At 35.6% G+C, this 15181-nt stretch overlaps 1 protein-coding gene across 1 annotated transcript in view; it reads left to right on the top strand.

Moving 5' to 3' along the window:
* Positions 1-15181, top strand: part of EIPR1 (EARP complex and GARP complex interacting protein 1) — a 74285-nt gene that overhangs the window by 39800 nt on the left and 19304 nt on the right. Inside the window, exon 5 of the mRNA XM_036380864.1 lies at positions 6961-7060. Within this exon, the coding sequence (XP_036236757.1) occupies positions 6961-7060 (100 nt within the window). The remainder of the gene's footprint in view (positions 1-6960; positions 7061-15181) is intronic.

A 15181-nucleotide genomic window follows, 5' to 3' on the forward strand; every position in this document is an offset into this window, starting at 1 on the left:
TCAGTGTGGAAAACCCCAGATACACACAGAAATTCGTGTGTTTAAAAAGAAAAAAAGTCTCTTCAATAAATTCCTTTTGTAGATAAGTGTATGTATTCATACAGAGTTAAACCCATATAACAGTAAGCATGTTGGTCTCTGCAATGTTGTAAGATTCAACTAAAGGAACTTGCCACTGGATATCTTACAAGAAGCAGTTCTGTCCGCATAGGAGAGGCCAAGGAAATGGGACAGCAGTTAATGAGATTTTGATTATTCCTCTGAGTGCAGCTTGGAGGAATCCCCAGAATTCTTGTCAGGTAAACCCCTGAAGACTTGTATTTTAGTATTTAGAATAGTAGCCTCCTGTTCTACTTCTCTCTCAGTTTTGCTGCAGACTCTTTTGGTAGTAGACTTGACAGGATAGTCCTTGGAGAAAGAAGATACTACAGACCATAAGAGAAAGTATAATCTGTGAGATCTTGAATTCATAACACAGCAGGGAGTTTCTCTTGATTCTGCTGGAGGCAGGCTTGCCTCTCAATGCTTAGCATCTTACTTTTTGCTTTCTAAAGGTGGCAGATATAAAATAGGGCAAATCCTGTTCAGTACTAAGCTCTGTACTTCAAAAGAGAGGGGAACAAGTGAAGTAAGTTGGATTGTGAGCTATGGAGTAAATGTGGAATAAAATGAAAATAAATAAGGGGAAAAGTGTTAGATGAACAGTGAAATACAACTGTAAAGGGAAAATAATGGAGGTTACAGAGGCAATATAAGTGGAGACTCAATTCTGAGAAGCCTGAAAGGTGAGGAGTGAGGAATTCATGTTCTATGTAGAAAACAAGAGCTGCTAAAAATTTGTTTGAAAGGGATGAATATGTTAGTAATAATGATAGATTACTTCATTAGGCTGCTCTACTAGCTCAGGTTGTTTGTTTTTTTTTGGTGTATCCCACTCAATCAATCCTAGATATGAACATGCAAATATTACCATATCTAAGAGACTGTAGAGAGGAAGAGAAATTATAAATTCTTTAGAGTCACAGATGTTTCAAGAACTCCAGGATGTTTATCACTAAAATATTAAATTAGAACTTTGAATTCACAAAGGAGAAAGCTATTATAAATGAGCTGTTCCCACAGAGTTTAAATACTTAGATTTTATTTGGCATTTCATTGAAGGTCTCCAAATAGAGTACAGAGAAGTACCATCTCTTCCTTGGCCATCCACAGTACAAATCAACCTCATTAAGGTTGGCTTTTTACAGAGGTACAAAAATTACTCTTATAGTCCTTTCAACTTGAGTAGAAATGTCATACATAACATTTTATTGCTTCATCATGTTCATTCCATTAATGCACACAGTCACCTGATCAAAGTTAGGCTCATTCATAATTGATGCCCTGAAGACAGATGACTGAAATCCAGTAGTGTTTTACTTACTTTTTTGGCCTTTAAATTTATTTTAAAAAACCCAAAAGCCCACAAAATCAAGCCATCCCAAAACATTTTCAAGTAAAAAAAGCTAAGAAGTGAGAGAATATGGAACTCAAAAGCGAGAACGGTGTTTTTAATAGCTCTAACACTTGCATGAGTTATTTGGGTATCACTTCTCTTTTCCTGTCATGATGTTGGTGATGTTACTTCTTCTCTAGAACCCCTCTGTAGGCTTCAGGATATATGTGTAAAAGTTCTACCTTAGGGTTTCATTCAAAAATAAAGAAAGTCTAAAATAATTTAATAGTCCAAACCTAATGAATATAAACCCAAAAGTAACAATACTTTTAGAAGGATCATATGGTCTTGAATATGTGGTACGGTAGCTGTTAGATATGTTTTATAGCAAAGACGTAATAAATGCAATCATAAGTTTTTTAATCTTATTTTAACACTTCGTATGTCCCACTACCTGAAATATAATTGTGAGGACAGAGCTCCCTCTGACATTTGTATAGAGGTTTCTTTGAGAGTGTCAGGACTGTCAGTTGCATATTCTGGTGTATAAACTGAACTCTACTTTTTTGGGTGAGGAGGAGGGGTTGTAACAGCTGCCCAGTAGATATTAATTGTATCTTCACATGATGAACAGAATTTCAGAAAATTATATATCTGAAATTGGCAGCATTTAAGAATAATTATTCCACACTTGGTTCATTCCACATATTCCATCAGCCACTTCTGATATTACAGTAAGTATAGAGACAATTTTTTTGGCCTAACTTGCTACATGACAAGTTTCACTGGGAATCTATCTTAACAGCTGCTTATCAGTACTGATAATGGCCTCTATATTTTGATCCTTTCTAAATTGGTAAAGTTTAAACTGTATTTGTCTCTGCTCTCTTCATAATTCTGTGTGATCCTGAATTCTTTCCAGGATTTTGCTCTCTTGAATCTTTGATTCTTCTTTATTGTAAATAAAATAATTTATTATATTTAAATACAAATGTTCAGTGTTCGACCATTAGTTGTCTTTCTTGCATTTTCTCTTTCCTTTTCTACTTTTGTCATCCTCTAAAATATGTCTCAATCCAGCAGAGTAATTTAGAACACTCATTTTCTCATTTTCAGTCCCTTGAATGTTTGTGGAAATTTTGAGTGCTTAGTATTGTGCAATTTTAAAACTTTAGGCTCTTCAATGTAATCACTTTTTCTAGGGAATAAATGTGATTCATTAATTGGATACTGAAGTAATAGAACTTTGTATTATATGCCCTGTTTATTTTGTAAGCTTTTAATCAGAATTTGACTCTAATCATGTAAAGAAGAAGGAAACTTAGTCAAGCTAAAATCTGACACTGAAGCAAATACTAAAGGGAAAAGTAGTTATTTGTTCATTTTTTTGAACTTACTATATGCATTCAGTTAACTTATAACTTCTAATAAGTTAAATAGATTCCATATGCTTGAATGAAAATTAGTTTTTATGACGTCTTTGCAGCTGGTTTTGTTTAGTTTGGATTCATAAATCGTGATGCAGAAAATAGTGCACAAATTGTGTTACTCTGCAAGTTAAAAAAAAAGGGGGTTGTAGAGTACTATTTTACTTCTCCATCCCAACTTGAACATAGTTTAGTTTCTGTTCTTACCATATTGCCCAGTTTTACTGCTGAATTAGTTGGGATTTTTCCCCACTGAAAGGAAATTTAGCTGTTTTTAAAAGGGGTCTTCTTCCTCTTTGAAATGTCACTTAAGCTATTCATACCACTAAAAAAGTGAGGGTTGAAGTCTGCCTCAGCTGATTTTGCAGGTGAAATAGATACTTCTCTTTATTCTACTACTATTCTATTTATTCTAATAGTTTTATGTTCAATCTTACTGAATTGCTTAAAATGTTAGTGGGAAATGTTAAAGAAAAACAGTGTTGCAGAACTGTGAAAAAATCAGTTATGTAGGAAAAATTTAAGTGTTCATGAGGAACTAACTGAACAGGTGCCCCTGTTTTCTTGGTATCAGACTCCAGTTTGCTCTCCAAAGCCCCGTTAAGAATTTATTATTTAGAATATTTATCCCTTAGGGTAGAATTCTTTCCAGCACAATATTCTGGGATGACTATAGATTCAGTAGCAATGTTGCTACTGACACTTGCTTACATAGTAGTTAAAAATTCAGGGCTTTGAAATGTCTTTTGGATGCCTGTTGGATGAAAGAATTGACCCTTGTACATTTGTGATCAAGTGTGTCTATTTGGTAAAATGTCTGTGAGACCTGAAGGGGTGCCCTGCAGCCTCCCACTGTCCATCCATCCCAGTGTTCAGGCTCTAGCAATGGTGATGGAGAGGTAAATTAGGGAGACCACATCATTTACAGTCCCAGCTGCTTCTTGCAGTCTCTTCACCTCAAATTCCCCCGGAATTAAGAGTTGCTGGATTAGAGGTGTTAGAGGGTACATCTGTGCTTGGTCTGTGTAAACCTTTAGCATTCTGTTCTTCTGATCAGAAGGAGTGGTAATTTTCTTCAACTATCAATGCAGATCTAGGCAACCTAGATCATCTTAGGCATGTGTTTTAAATCACTGGAGAAATATACTCAGAGGAATATCCTGCTTTGTTAGATATTATTCCCCTGGCCAACCATGCAGTTTGTTACAAACAGTATAAATTAGTAAGGATGTGCTGTATCCATATTTCCATCTTTGAAAAATCCCTTATGAAAATACTCAAATTATCCTTCTCAAAAGTAGATATGTTTTTTTTCTTTAAGGTAAGTCTGCATAGATTGTTTTTGCAAATAAGTTTGTTTCAGCCCTTAATTTTTGCCTTAGTATGTGGAAAAAAATATAGTCATCCTGAGGCCTCCAGAAGGCTGGGCAAGAGTTTTACCTGTTTGTTTTCCTGACAGACGCTGATACTACAAAAATGTTTTTCCTAGGCTGACCACCTTACTTGATCTACAGACAAGCCAGTTATATGTTTCTTTCCTGACGTGTCAAACATCCATAATATTCACTTTGCAAGTTTTTTAAGCCCTGTTCAAGCAACAGAATAGAAATGGTGTCTATGGCAGCAGCTGCTCTATGGATAGTGTGTCATATATATGATAATTTAATGAAAAAAATTTTAGAAATAAGTGATTTTTCTGTGGCACGTCCTCGTCGGGATGCTTTTTTATTTGTAAAGCAGTTTAATTTTTCTAAATATAATAATAATGCAAGAGTCAAAATAAAGCCTAGCTGTCTTTGGGGTTCTTGTCCAAAATAACCCCTCATTTCTTAATTCTCACTGATCAGCAGCTTTTTAGCTAAAATGTTCGCCTTACCTTCTAGGTTTTTTTAGGAAGCTGTGGTTCTCGTTTCACCACATCTTCAGTTGGACTCTGAATTAGATCTCAATGTCTGAGAATTTTGAGATGAAGTGTAACTTGTGTTCCCTGCAGCAGACTTCAATACACTGTAAAATAGCCAGAACTTATTTCATTCAGAAATGTGGCTGTTTTGTAGAGCCACTTGGGTAGGGAACGAGATAGTGGGTTCCAGGTTGTACTTGGTCTGATCTCCTGTCTCCTAGAATTAATGTCCTGATTATCTGATAAGCAAGAGTAATCTTTAAATTGGAATCATTGTAATGCAAAGCAGGCACAATATTTGAGTTCTTAATATGTGAATTTTTCTGGTGGGCTGCATGGAAGCTGCAGGATGGTCTGCTGAGTTACCAAATGCAAGGGTATATTTTCCATTTTTCAGTGCATGAGAGTTTTCAGTCCAGCAAAATTTTTCAATTTATGGAAATAAGTGGTCGTCACTTCTGTAATTGTAGTTAAGCAGTAGTTAATGCTTGCTTTGTCCAACATTGTGGCATAACTGCAGTTCATGTCAATGAAAGTGTTTGCATGTTGCTTTTTTTCTTCCTTAGTCTATAATGGAGGACTTTGAATTGTTCATTTGTAAAAGTTCAGTATGTTTATTGATAAAAGTGTTAACTATCTTTGCAGCATGGGAGAAGATAGTGGGTTCCTTTCATGTGTGCATTTGAGGGAATATTTTAAATACTCTTATTTTTTGCTAAGGTAATGTTCTCTTTAGGATTTAATTTTATTTTTTTATATTAAAAACTACTAGCTGCAAGCTTTATTGAAGCATCCTGAGTTAGATGATAACAAAACAGGGTAAAATACAACATATATAATTGCTTGTCTTCTGTTTATAGATTATTTAAAGAGCAACTGTGAGGTTGCCACTCAGTTTCTGCTCTAGTGCAGTGTTTGGGAGGGCTTTTGGGGGACCATGAGACCCCCATCACCTTTCCTGGGGGGAAGGGGACCCTACAGCTGAGCTCTGCACAGCGGAGGATGGGTGGTCACTGCCTCTCACCAGAGGTTTCTTCAGCACACACCCAAAGGCCTCTCTCCCCCCACCCTTTGGTGTGAGGGTCTGTGCGAGCCTGGCAGCTGACAGCCCTGGGCTGTGGTCTCCAGCTTCATCCCTCTGGGAATGTGTTCTTCTTCCCCAGCCCAGGCCTGAGTCACTTTATCTCCATCAACATGCAGCCTAAGGCTCCATTCAGGGTTTGGGTGGTTTTCTCTGCAGCTTTTATACACTTTTGCTGTAATAGGCAAAAGTCTTCATGAAGATGTTTAAGCCATAAATTATAACATTTCAGTCTCCAACCATCCAGTTACTGAATTGATTCACGCAAAAAGCAAAACAAACTAAAAAACTTGGGTCTAGTCATGGACTTCTGAGAAACTTCAAGCAGTCAGACTTCAGCTAGGCTCAAAAGATGAAAATAGCATATCAAATGCTTTTAGATAGCTGAGGGTTCAGTCTTAAAATGGAAAGAAGTTTCTCCGTTAACCTGTTGATACTAAAGTTATGATCTCTACCCTCAGGTATATGGTTGGTCTAAAATTATTAGGAGGCTGCAAAAGTGTTAGAAAATTACAAAAATAGAAGCGTATTCTCATAAAATGACAAGTATTCTTTAAATCCTACTGTTACCTCCAGCAAATTTATTAGGGTTAGAGTGCCTAGTTAGTTAGTGGAGCTGCCCATCCTGACTGGCTTAAATATGCTGCTTTTCATAGACAGAATAAGAGAGGAGGACTGATTTCTTGCATTCCTTCCTGTATAGCATGAAGTGAATCACAGGTTAAAAGTATATGCTGATTAAGTCATGATGACAACTGAAGAGTTGGAAGAAGTTTGCATCAAAACTAAGGCTCATGATTTTTGGTGCACCTTCAAAAAGGATGCATAACAATCCATATGAACAACTCTGAGGTTTCAAACTAAAGCCTTCTAAAATTAGTGTACATCAAGGTCTCTGGTTGTATTTCTGTGTATGCAGAATGACTGCTACAAGTTGCTAGTTAATGGCAGATTTTGGACTTAAAATATCTGATGGATTTCATCTAAAGGAAACCAGAAGGAATATGGTTTAACATATTTTGGTATAGATTAGATCCACAGAATTAAAATGGCCTTCTAGTTCAAATTCGGATGGATTTTAACGTTGAGTTGTTTTTCTGTTTCTGTTTTGCAGTGTTATGTGGGAGCCAATGGGAGATGGTAAAAAGATTATTTCACTGGCTGATAACAACATATTATTGTGGGATTTGCAGGAAAGTTCAGCCAAAGCTGTGGTAAGAATTTTTTTTTTAACAAAACATGCTATACTTTAATATAGTCCAAACAACAGCATTCCTTAGCCTAGAATTTGCTAATCTTTTAACTATTCGTTCAGAAGTATCTCATTGCCTATAAGGTAGGTGGGGGAGATGAATATTCTACCATTGTCTTATTCAAGAGTGTTTAAGAGTAGTATTTTAGTACCTGTCAGTAGCAGATAAATGTTTTCTTTGTTCTAGAGTTCCCCTTACTGCTTTTATAGTGAGAAATCTAGAATAAAGCAGTGCTGATTTGGTGAATGTCTACAAGTGGAAAAATTAATGATCAGTCAAGCCAAAGGTTGCTGAATTCAGATAATGGTGTAGTAACTCACGTTGGTTAATACCATGCAGCCCTTTATTTAATTTACAACTCTTGATTGTATAAGCATAAGTTTCTCTATTTGCTATGTACTGCTTTGAATTTTCAATGTTAGTTTAATTTAGTAATATACAGTTTATTCATATTATTTCACTTATTGTTAAAAATGTCTTATTCAGGATCATATATAATAAGTGTCATTGGCATAGATTTTTGTCTGATTATGCCATATGATAGAATGTATATAGAAAACTTCAAATGATTCCGTCTGTGCTTATAAATGGAAACTTGTTATGCCAAGGACATTGCTATTCAATTGATCTGTTGTCACATTTAACTCCTTAGCTCAGGGTTAATTCTTTTCCTGGATGCTGCAGAATCAGTTTTTTCAACTTACTCAATACACTGTGTCCATAAACTCTTCCCTGTTTATATGAGCTGACTGCATGCAAATAGATGACAACGTAATATAATATAGTTTAATACTTTGTGTTTATAATTAAGCCCTTTGGGTTCCTTCTCTACATGAGAAACTTGAGGGGTTTTTCTCACCTGCAATTTCAATAGTTATGCTGCCTTCCAAGGCTTCAAATTAGTATTTGTTTTTATCAAATTGATGTTGAGAGTTTCTGACAGCTTACCTCCAGGAGCTTGTCTGTCAGGCAATGTATCCCCTGCATTACACCTCCATTAGTTAGTATTTCTTTCCTAATGTCTGCATAAGACACAAACCTTTCTGCAATACTGAAAAACTTTGGGGTTGGTACTGCTTCTATGCTGTGGGTCCTCATGTCTCCTTGAAGTACTGAGACTGCTAGGCAACTTAGCATTTCCCTTTCTCCTACTTTCACTCCTTGTGCAGTTCTGTCCTCACTTGCTGAAATTCTTTTGAATGTTAATGAATATTTTCAGTGTTTGACCACTTTCTCATAACTCGCTCAGATTTTTTCTTAATCCTAACCTCCCTCCCATGGCAGGGGAGTGGCATTAAATGATCTTTAAGGCCCCTTTAAACCCAAACCATTCTATGAGTCTATGATTTCCTCTAGGCTGCTCTCTGGTGTATCATCAGTTTCTCTGTGGAAATATTGTCACAAATGCCAAATTTTATGGGGTTTTTATTCCTCATTTTATATCGCTTGGGAATTATTTACTAGAATTTTGTATATTGTGTCTTCCTTATACTATTCTTTTATCAAAACTAAACCCCTACTCTATCACACAAATATTTGTGCAGATAACTATGATTTCCATTTTCCTTCCATTGCTAGAATTATGATCTGTGTAATCTTGGAGAGGAATAGATGCTATCAAATTTTGTAATTTCAGCATGATTTGGGGAATCAGTATTTTTATCCTCAAAGCAGCAATCAGCTTACAGATCCTTTCAGTATTTCAAGTAGCATTACTTATTAGAGTATTTTTTAATTGTTACTTCTACAATGTTCTTGTAGTACATCAAATGTTGATGGCACAAAAGACCTCTAGAAGGCAAAGTGATAAAGGAATTAAGGGGATTTAAGTTGTGACATTATATGTTTATATTTTTATGAAAGGAAACTAATACAAGCAAATGTGAAATTCTGTATCAAAGAAACCACTTCACCTAATAAAGTAGATGTATCAACCTTTGACTGACATCTTCAGATTAGAGCATTTAAAAATCTTTGTTAAAAACCTTTGTTTGCAGAAGTTAAGAATGTTGTTCAGATTTTACAGTCAGGCCCTCAGGAGGCTTGATATTGAATTTGACTGATCCTCTGTATTTCCATCTAATCTAGTATCTCATGTGATTGCAGTGTAAACAAGAATTATTTATGATTAAAATTTTACCTGAGAATAACTGTCTAGCATAATCAGTCTTCTGCTCCAGCAGTTTTGAGTTGTTCTTAGATGATACTTACTTCAATACCAAGTACACTGCTGTTAAAGTGAAGTCTGATAGAGAAAGTTCACTGAAACTTGACTATCAGAAAACATATCTCCATGCATCAAAATCTTGAGCCCAGTGAGTCACTTCTGAGATGACTGGAATTCTTGCAATTTTTGAATGTTGAATTTTGGTCTGCAACAAATTTATCTTACACATATCTGTAGATTCCTGAGCTAGCTGGAGTCCAGCTGAACAAGACTGAGGAAAGCATAAGCATCTCTTTAAGAGGCTTGTGCTAGACTTTCTAGTAATGAAAATTAAGACAGAGCTGAAGTCCAGTATCATAGGCTTTTTCAGGACTAGAAGTGACTGTGGTGCATTTCTCAAATATTCAAAGATTACCTCCTTACTAAGAATTCAACTCCCTGTGTACTTGTATATATGGCTGAAAAATAATAACTTTTATTTTGCAGCAATTTTATATTTGCAAAAAATATATAGGGCTGACAGTTACAAAGAGCAATAAAGAAAAACAAGCAATATTTTGTTACACAGTTGGCTTTCTCTTTAAAAAAAAGAGTAAAACCCTCCTCCATAAATCAACACTCTACCCCAGTTTTTGCTGCTGTAGTATTTAGAATGTGAGAGAAATCTGTGTGAACAGGTTGATTATAAAACAGATAGCATTAGTAGTGGTAAGTAGTAAATATATTTTCCATTTTATTTTCGCCATGGACAAGGAGTGTTTGTAGGCTAATGAGCTGCTGGTGAAACAGGGATTTCTTTCTGTGAATATCCTGTTTATAAGGGATTGTTGCATGCATAGTATATCGTAATTCTAAAAAGTACATGATTTGTATTTTAATTTTTTTTGATCAGAATGTAAAGTGAGACTTCATTGAGATACTGATAATGAGAGCTTTTTTTTTTGCCTGGAAAACAGATATAGAACAGCCTAAAGCAAAGAAATCAGGTCTTGCCATATTAAAAAAGAGGCATGTTAAGGCAAATTTAAAAAAAAAGGAAAAAAAAACCAAAAAAAACACATTTCCTTTATATGCAGTTACACGGAGGTTACGTAAATTACAAGAAAAGTTGTCTTTACTGTTCATTAAGATGAAAGGTTGTCCATTTTTGGGATCTCTTAGCCACTTGCTGTCTTATCACCTAACATGCTTTGTTTCAAGCAGGCAGTGACTAAGTGGGGTGTAGCTGGTGTTGGGGAAATGTCCCTGTCTGACCATCCAGGAGTCACTCTGGCAGTCACACTCCCATGAGCAGAGACTTTGGGCACCTCCAGTGGGCTGACAGGGCCCTGCAGGACTCCCTGCATGCCCCACTCTCACACATCCCAGGTTTCCCATAGCAGTCTCTCAGTCCTCTCCGTCCCTTAAGTCATTTAATCACAGTGCTACAGCAAAACAACAGTCTGGGCTGGTGCCTCTCATGAGGGACCCCAAATAAAGAAAATCCTGAGGTTTTATACCCTCCAGTTTTTGCAGCAAAAGTCTTCTCCATCCTCTGCTCCTGCTGTGGCTCTGAGTGTCCAGTCAACTGACTGGTGACACAGGTCCCTGTGCCTTTTGTTGTGCAAATGGTCAGCGCTTCTTCCCAGCCCCTTGCCTCATTTCCCTCCACCATCCAGAGCTCAGTCTGCAGCTGGCACTGCAGCTGCACACCAAGCTACCTCTACTGAATGTTTTCCTCAACACTAGTAAACTTAAATATTCTGCAGGGATTGCTAAGGGGAGAACATCATTACAAAATATATATGTTGCTATAGACTTAGAACAGTGTACTTCTGTGTGTGTACATGTGTTGTTATAAGTAAAAAATGCTGTGACTAAAACTTAAATCAAGAGCCTAGGATTAAAATAATAGAAATGTCAGTGTTTTGGAATTGTTTTCTCTTTTTGTAAAAAACACATGATAGTGTTCAAGTTGAATAATAGCATCATTGTTAACTAAAAGTAAGATCAGTTCCACTGTATCTGTGTCAGGCAATAGAGGTAAGGGGGTATTCATTACACTGGTGCATCACTGGTCTTCCTGTTTTTACAACACCTTTCAATTGCTTCCCTTTTTAGCATAAGTACATATTATAGGCCATTTTAAGGGCAAGAGGTAAACCAAATGCTACTCTTTATGGAACTTTCATGCTTATGAAAGCTTGTCTAATATTCAGGTATAATATAAATGAAAACCTGAAAATATGTGTGTCTTTAAAATTTTGTATCGGCCAAAATTTCTGCTTCTCTACAGTGATCAAAACTTCAGAGTCTTATTTGGTTCCTTTTCTGTATCTGCCTGTGATTTACAAGTCACATTGTTTCATTAAAATTAGCCTGAAGAATTGTGCAGTTCCCAATAGATTCAGAGCTTCTTGGTAATAAAATTATTGGTGTGTTCATTCTCTGAATTATCTAGTCAGCTTGGGATAAGAAACATTTGCTAACTGTAATTTACTGTACAGTTCAGTGGGTTTGTTTGGGTTCATTTGGTTTTGGTTTGGGGTTTTGTTTTTTATCTTCTTTCAGTGTTTTTTTTTGCTAACGTGTTTCCACCTTACAGTGTTCAATTTGCCTGTATTTACATTAAGACAAGCTTCTCCTGTCCTTTTGATCACTCCCTTTATTATTGTTTTGAGGACATTACCTTCTGGGGTGAAACTAATCTTATGCTTACTGCATCATTACCTTTTGCAATTAAATTAGCTATTCTTTGCCATTTATAATCATTAGCTGGACCCAAGAGAAGCCCAGACAATGCACAAGGTGTGGATAGAATCTGCTGAGAAGAAGACAGTTAATATTTCTGTGTACAGATTTGAGGTCAGATGTCAACAAATTGCTAGAACTCTTCCTTGAGTAAATGCAGTATGTTTGGCATGGCAGATGAGTGCAACAGAATGAAATAGAGATATTAAAATCTAGATATTTTTCTGGTTTTCATATGTTTTCACAAAGGGAACAAATAGAGGTGTGGCTTTGATCATTCTAATCCAAACTATTATAATTATATTCCTTTTAGATTTCTTGTGGATTATTTAGCAGCATTCATGTGGTCTTGGTTCAGAACAACAGATGATATCAAGCAGTGGCATTCCAGGCAAGGCAGAATATATTTTGGGGAAGATTTCACAGGTTATCTGGTTAAAAGCGATGTATCCAAATAGAGAGAACGTTAGGAATAAGCATGAGATGCTTTCTTGGCAAGATAGCTGCTATTTCTCAAGGCAAGAAATACCTTGTGGAATTCAGTGGAGAATTTTTTAGTATCCCATTATTACTGCAACTAAAATAAACATAGATTAACTATAGGAGGGCAGAAAACTGTCAGAAGAAAAATAAAAGTGAAATTACTGATCAAAATGAGAATAGGAACCAGCTCATAGGGTTGGAATCAATTTTATTTAATGGTCACCTTAACGATAGAAGTAGGAGTGAAATAATGAAAATTATTGCTGGCAGAGCTTGGAATGCATCATCAGCATATAGGAATAACAATATAGTTCAGAGGATGAACTGGTTATTTAGTTTAATTTTTGTAGTATAAAGCAGAAAACTTATGTTTAAGGAATAAAAATATTTTCTTACTGTAATGCAAAAACTCAGCACTTAAAAATATGTGAATTCTGTTACTTAGCTATTCTGAGAATAGCTCTGAGCTGCCAATATGATGAGGCTATTTGAAAAGGTAAATAGTTTTAAGATGGCTCAGGAGTCAAGAACAGTTTTGAAAGGACTCCATGGCATGGTTTCCTGCAGTGGGCGGAGTTGAACTCAGTTTACCATCCTCATCAACTTTTCTGTTTCTGTCAATAACAAGTCAGAAAAACATTCATGCCTTTTAATGTCAATCTCAAAATAGTCTGCTTGGGTTTGTCTACTTAGTGTAGCCCTGAATATATCTTTCTTCTAAGTACTTTCCTGTTCTGTTCTTGGTCACATAGCTCTTTTCTTGGAAGAGAGCATGAACAGTTGGTCTCCATGCTGCTTGTGGTTTTCCTAGATAATTTGTGTACCCTTTAACATTTAATATATGTTGGGTTTTGGGTTTTTTTGAGGATAGTGCCTGTCCTTTCCTCTTTTCAAGTCAGACCTTCTGTAATCAAATTTTGAAGCAGGAAAATCAACCTCAGTCCTTCATATTTTGACAAAAATAAGTTGGAGTCATTGATACTTTGATTTGAATGCACAGAAATCAGTCCATGATCTAGGACATCCTAGGAGAGATTTTTTTTCGTATTTTGGTACTTTGTTTTTGTAAAACCCTTTCTTCACTGAGAATAATAAACAGTTCTATTCTGATCATGTTACATTGTTTAATTTTTTTAGATTTTTTTCTTACCTCAAAGTGTTGCTGTCTTGCAAGTGCAGTATAATATCATGCTGCCCTTCTATTTTTCTTCTTGTGTCACCAGATTTAGGCATTGTTCCAGCTAAGCATTTAGAAATAATGTAAAATCCGTCCATACTCCAGTAACCATTTTACGCTGTTCAAGATTTCATTTTCTCTAGATTTCTTTTCTGAAATCAGTGTGATCCTTGTGCATTGCAAGAGTAATTCATAATTTTGTTGTCTAAAAGTAGACATTGAGTCGTACTCTATTCCTTTCCTTTTTCCTTAATGTAACTCCCATTTTGTGTTTATAAAATAATACCATGAATTGTTTACCTAAAATATCCTGTGAGGCCCTCACACCTGCATGTCTTTATCCCCTGGGCAGCACAGATCTTAACCTTCATGCAAGAATAATGTTTAAAATACAGGTAGGTCATGTTTTCCTTCCCTTTTGTAGTTAGCTTTTCTGCATTTAAAGAAGTGGAGGAAAGATTTCAAGGTAAAAAGTGCACTTACTTACCTGTCCATCTATTCAGTATGAATTAAAATTACAACTAAGGTGTTTTTGAACCTGCATTTGTGATTCTGAGCTACCAATTTTGTTTCCTTTATTTCTTGGATGTCTAGGAAGGAAACCCATGTACTTCCTTCTGTTACATAAGAATTCCTTTTTATGTATGAAAATTTCTCTTCTTTATCTCCAAATTGTCCTTTAAATCCTTGCAGTTGCTTTCAGGTTCATAGATGACATGGAAAAGAAGGCCGAGTCAATTAAGAACTTGTCTGTATATTATATATAGTTGGACATCTGTATAAGGAAAGATGTCATTTAATTTACTTATTAATTGCTTATGAAGGCAAGGATGAATTGGCCCATCTAGCATGTAGGTGATTTTTTTCATATGTTATTAAGAAATATCACAGTATGTGTGTGCTGGCCTCAACCCATTTGATCTTTTTATAATCTTTTTATAATCTTTTTATAATCTTTTTATAGTAGCTTACATTATAAAAGTTAAAATGAGAAGACACATTATATATTTTTATATATATATATATATATATATATATATATATATATATATATATATATATATATGTTTGTGTATGTGTGTGTGTGTCTATATATATGTCTCGAATGCTGGAGAAAGTATAGTCTACTGCTGACAAAGACCCTCTGCCCTGAGTCATGTTTTGACTATTATAATGCTTTCCATCTCAAGAGCAGATTTTTTAAATACCTGAGGAAATATACTCCCTTTGTTGGTTCTATCTTACTGTCAGTGATAACATTGGCTTCCCTCCCCCCAATCTAAGCTTTGAATGGCCAAGTCTGCTTTCTAAAGAAACTTATTTAGTTTTTGAAATGACCTACACAAGCTATGAATATTCTCTTGAGCCTGGAATCTAGTATGTGTCAAAAAATAAAAATTAATTTTATTATCCAGTGTCCAGTGTTCTGTGCAGTGCTTTTTCTTTCTATTAATAATCTGTGAGTTGTAGAAAGGTTTTCAGACAGTATTTGTTCTAGAGGAGTAGGTATGGCCAAAGTGTTAAT

The sequence above is a fragment of the Molothrus ater genome, chromosome 3 (assembly GCF_012460135.2).
Source record: "Molothrus ater isolate BHLD 08-10-18 breed brown headed cowbird chromosome 3, BPBGC_Mater_1.1, whole genome shotgun sequence".
In the NCBI taxonomy this organism is placed as follows: Eukaryota; Metazoa; Chordata; class Aves; order Passeriformes; family Icteridae; genus Molothrus; species Molothrus ater.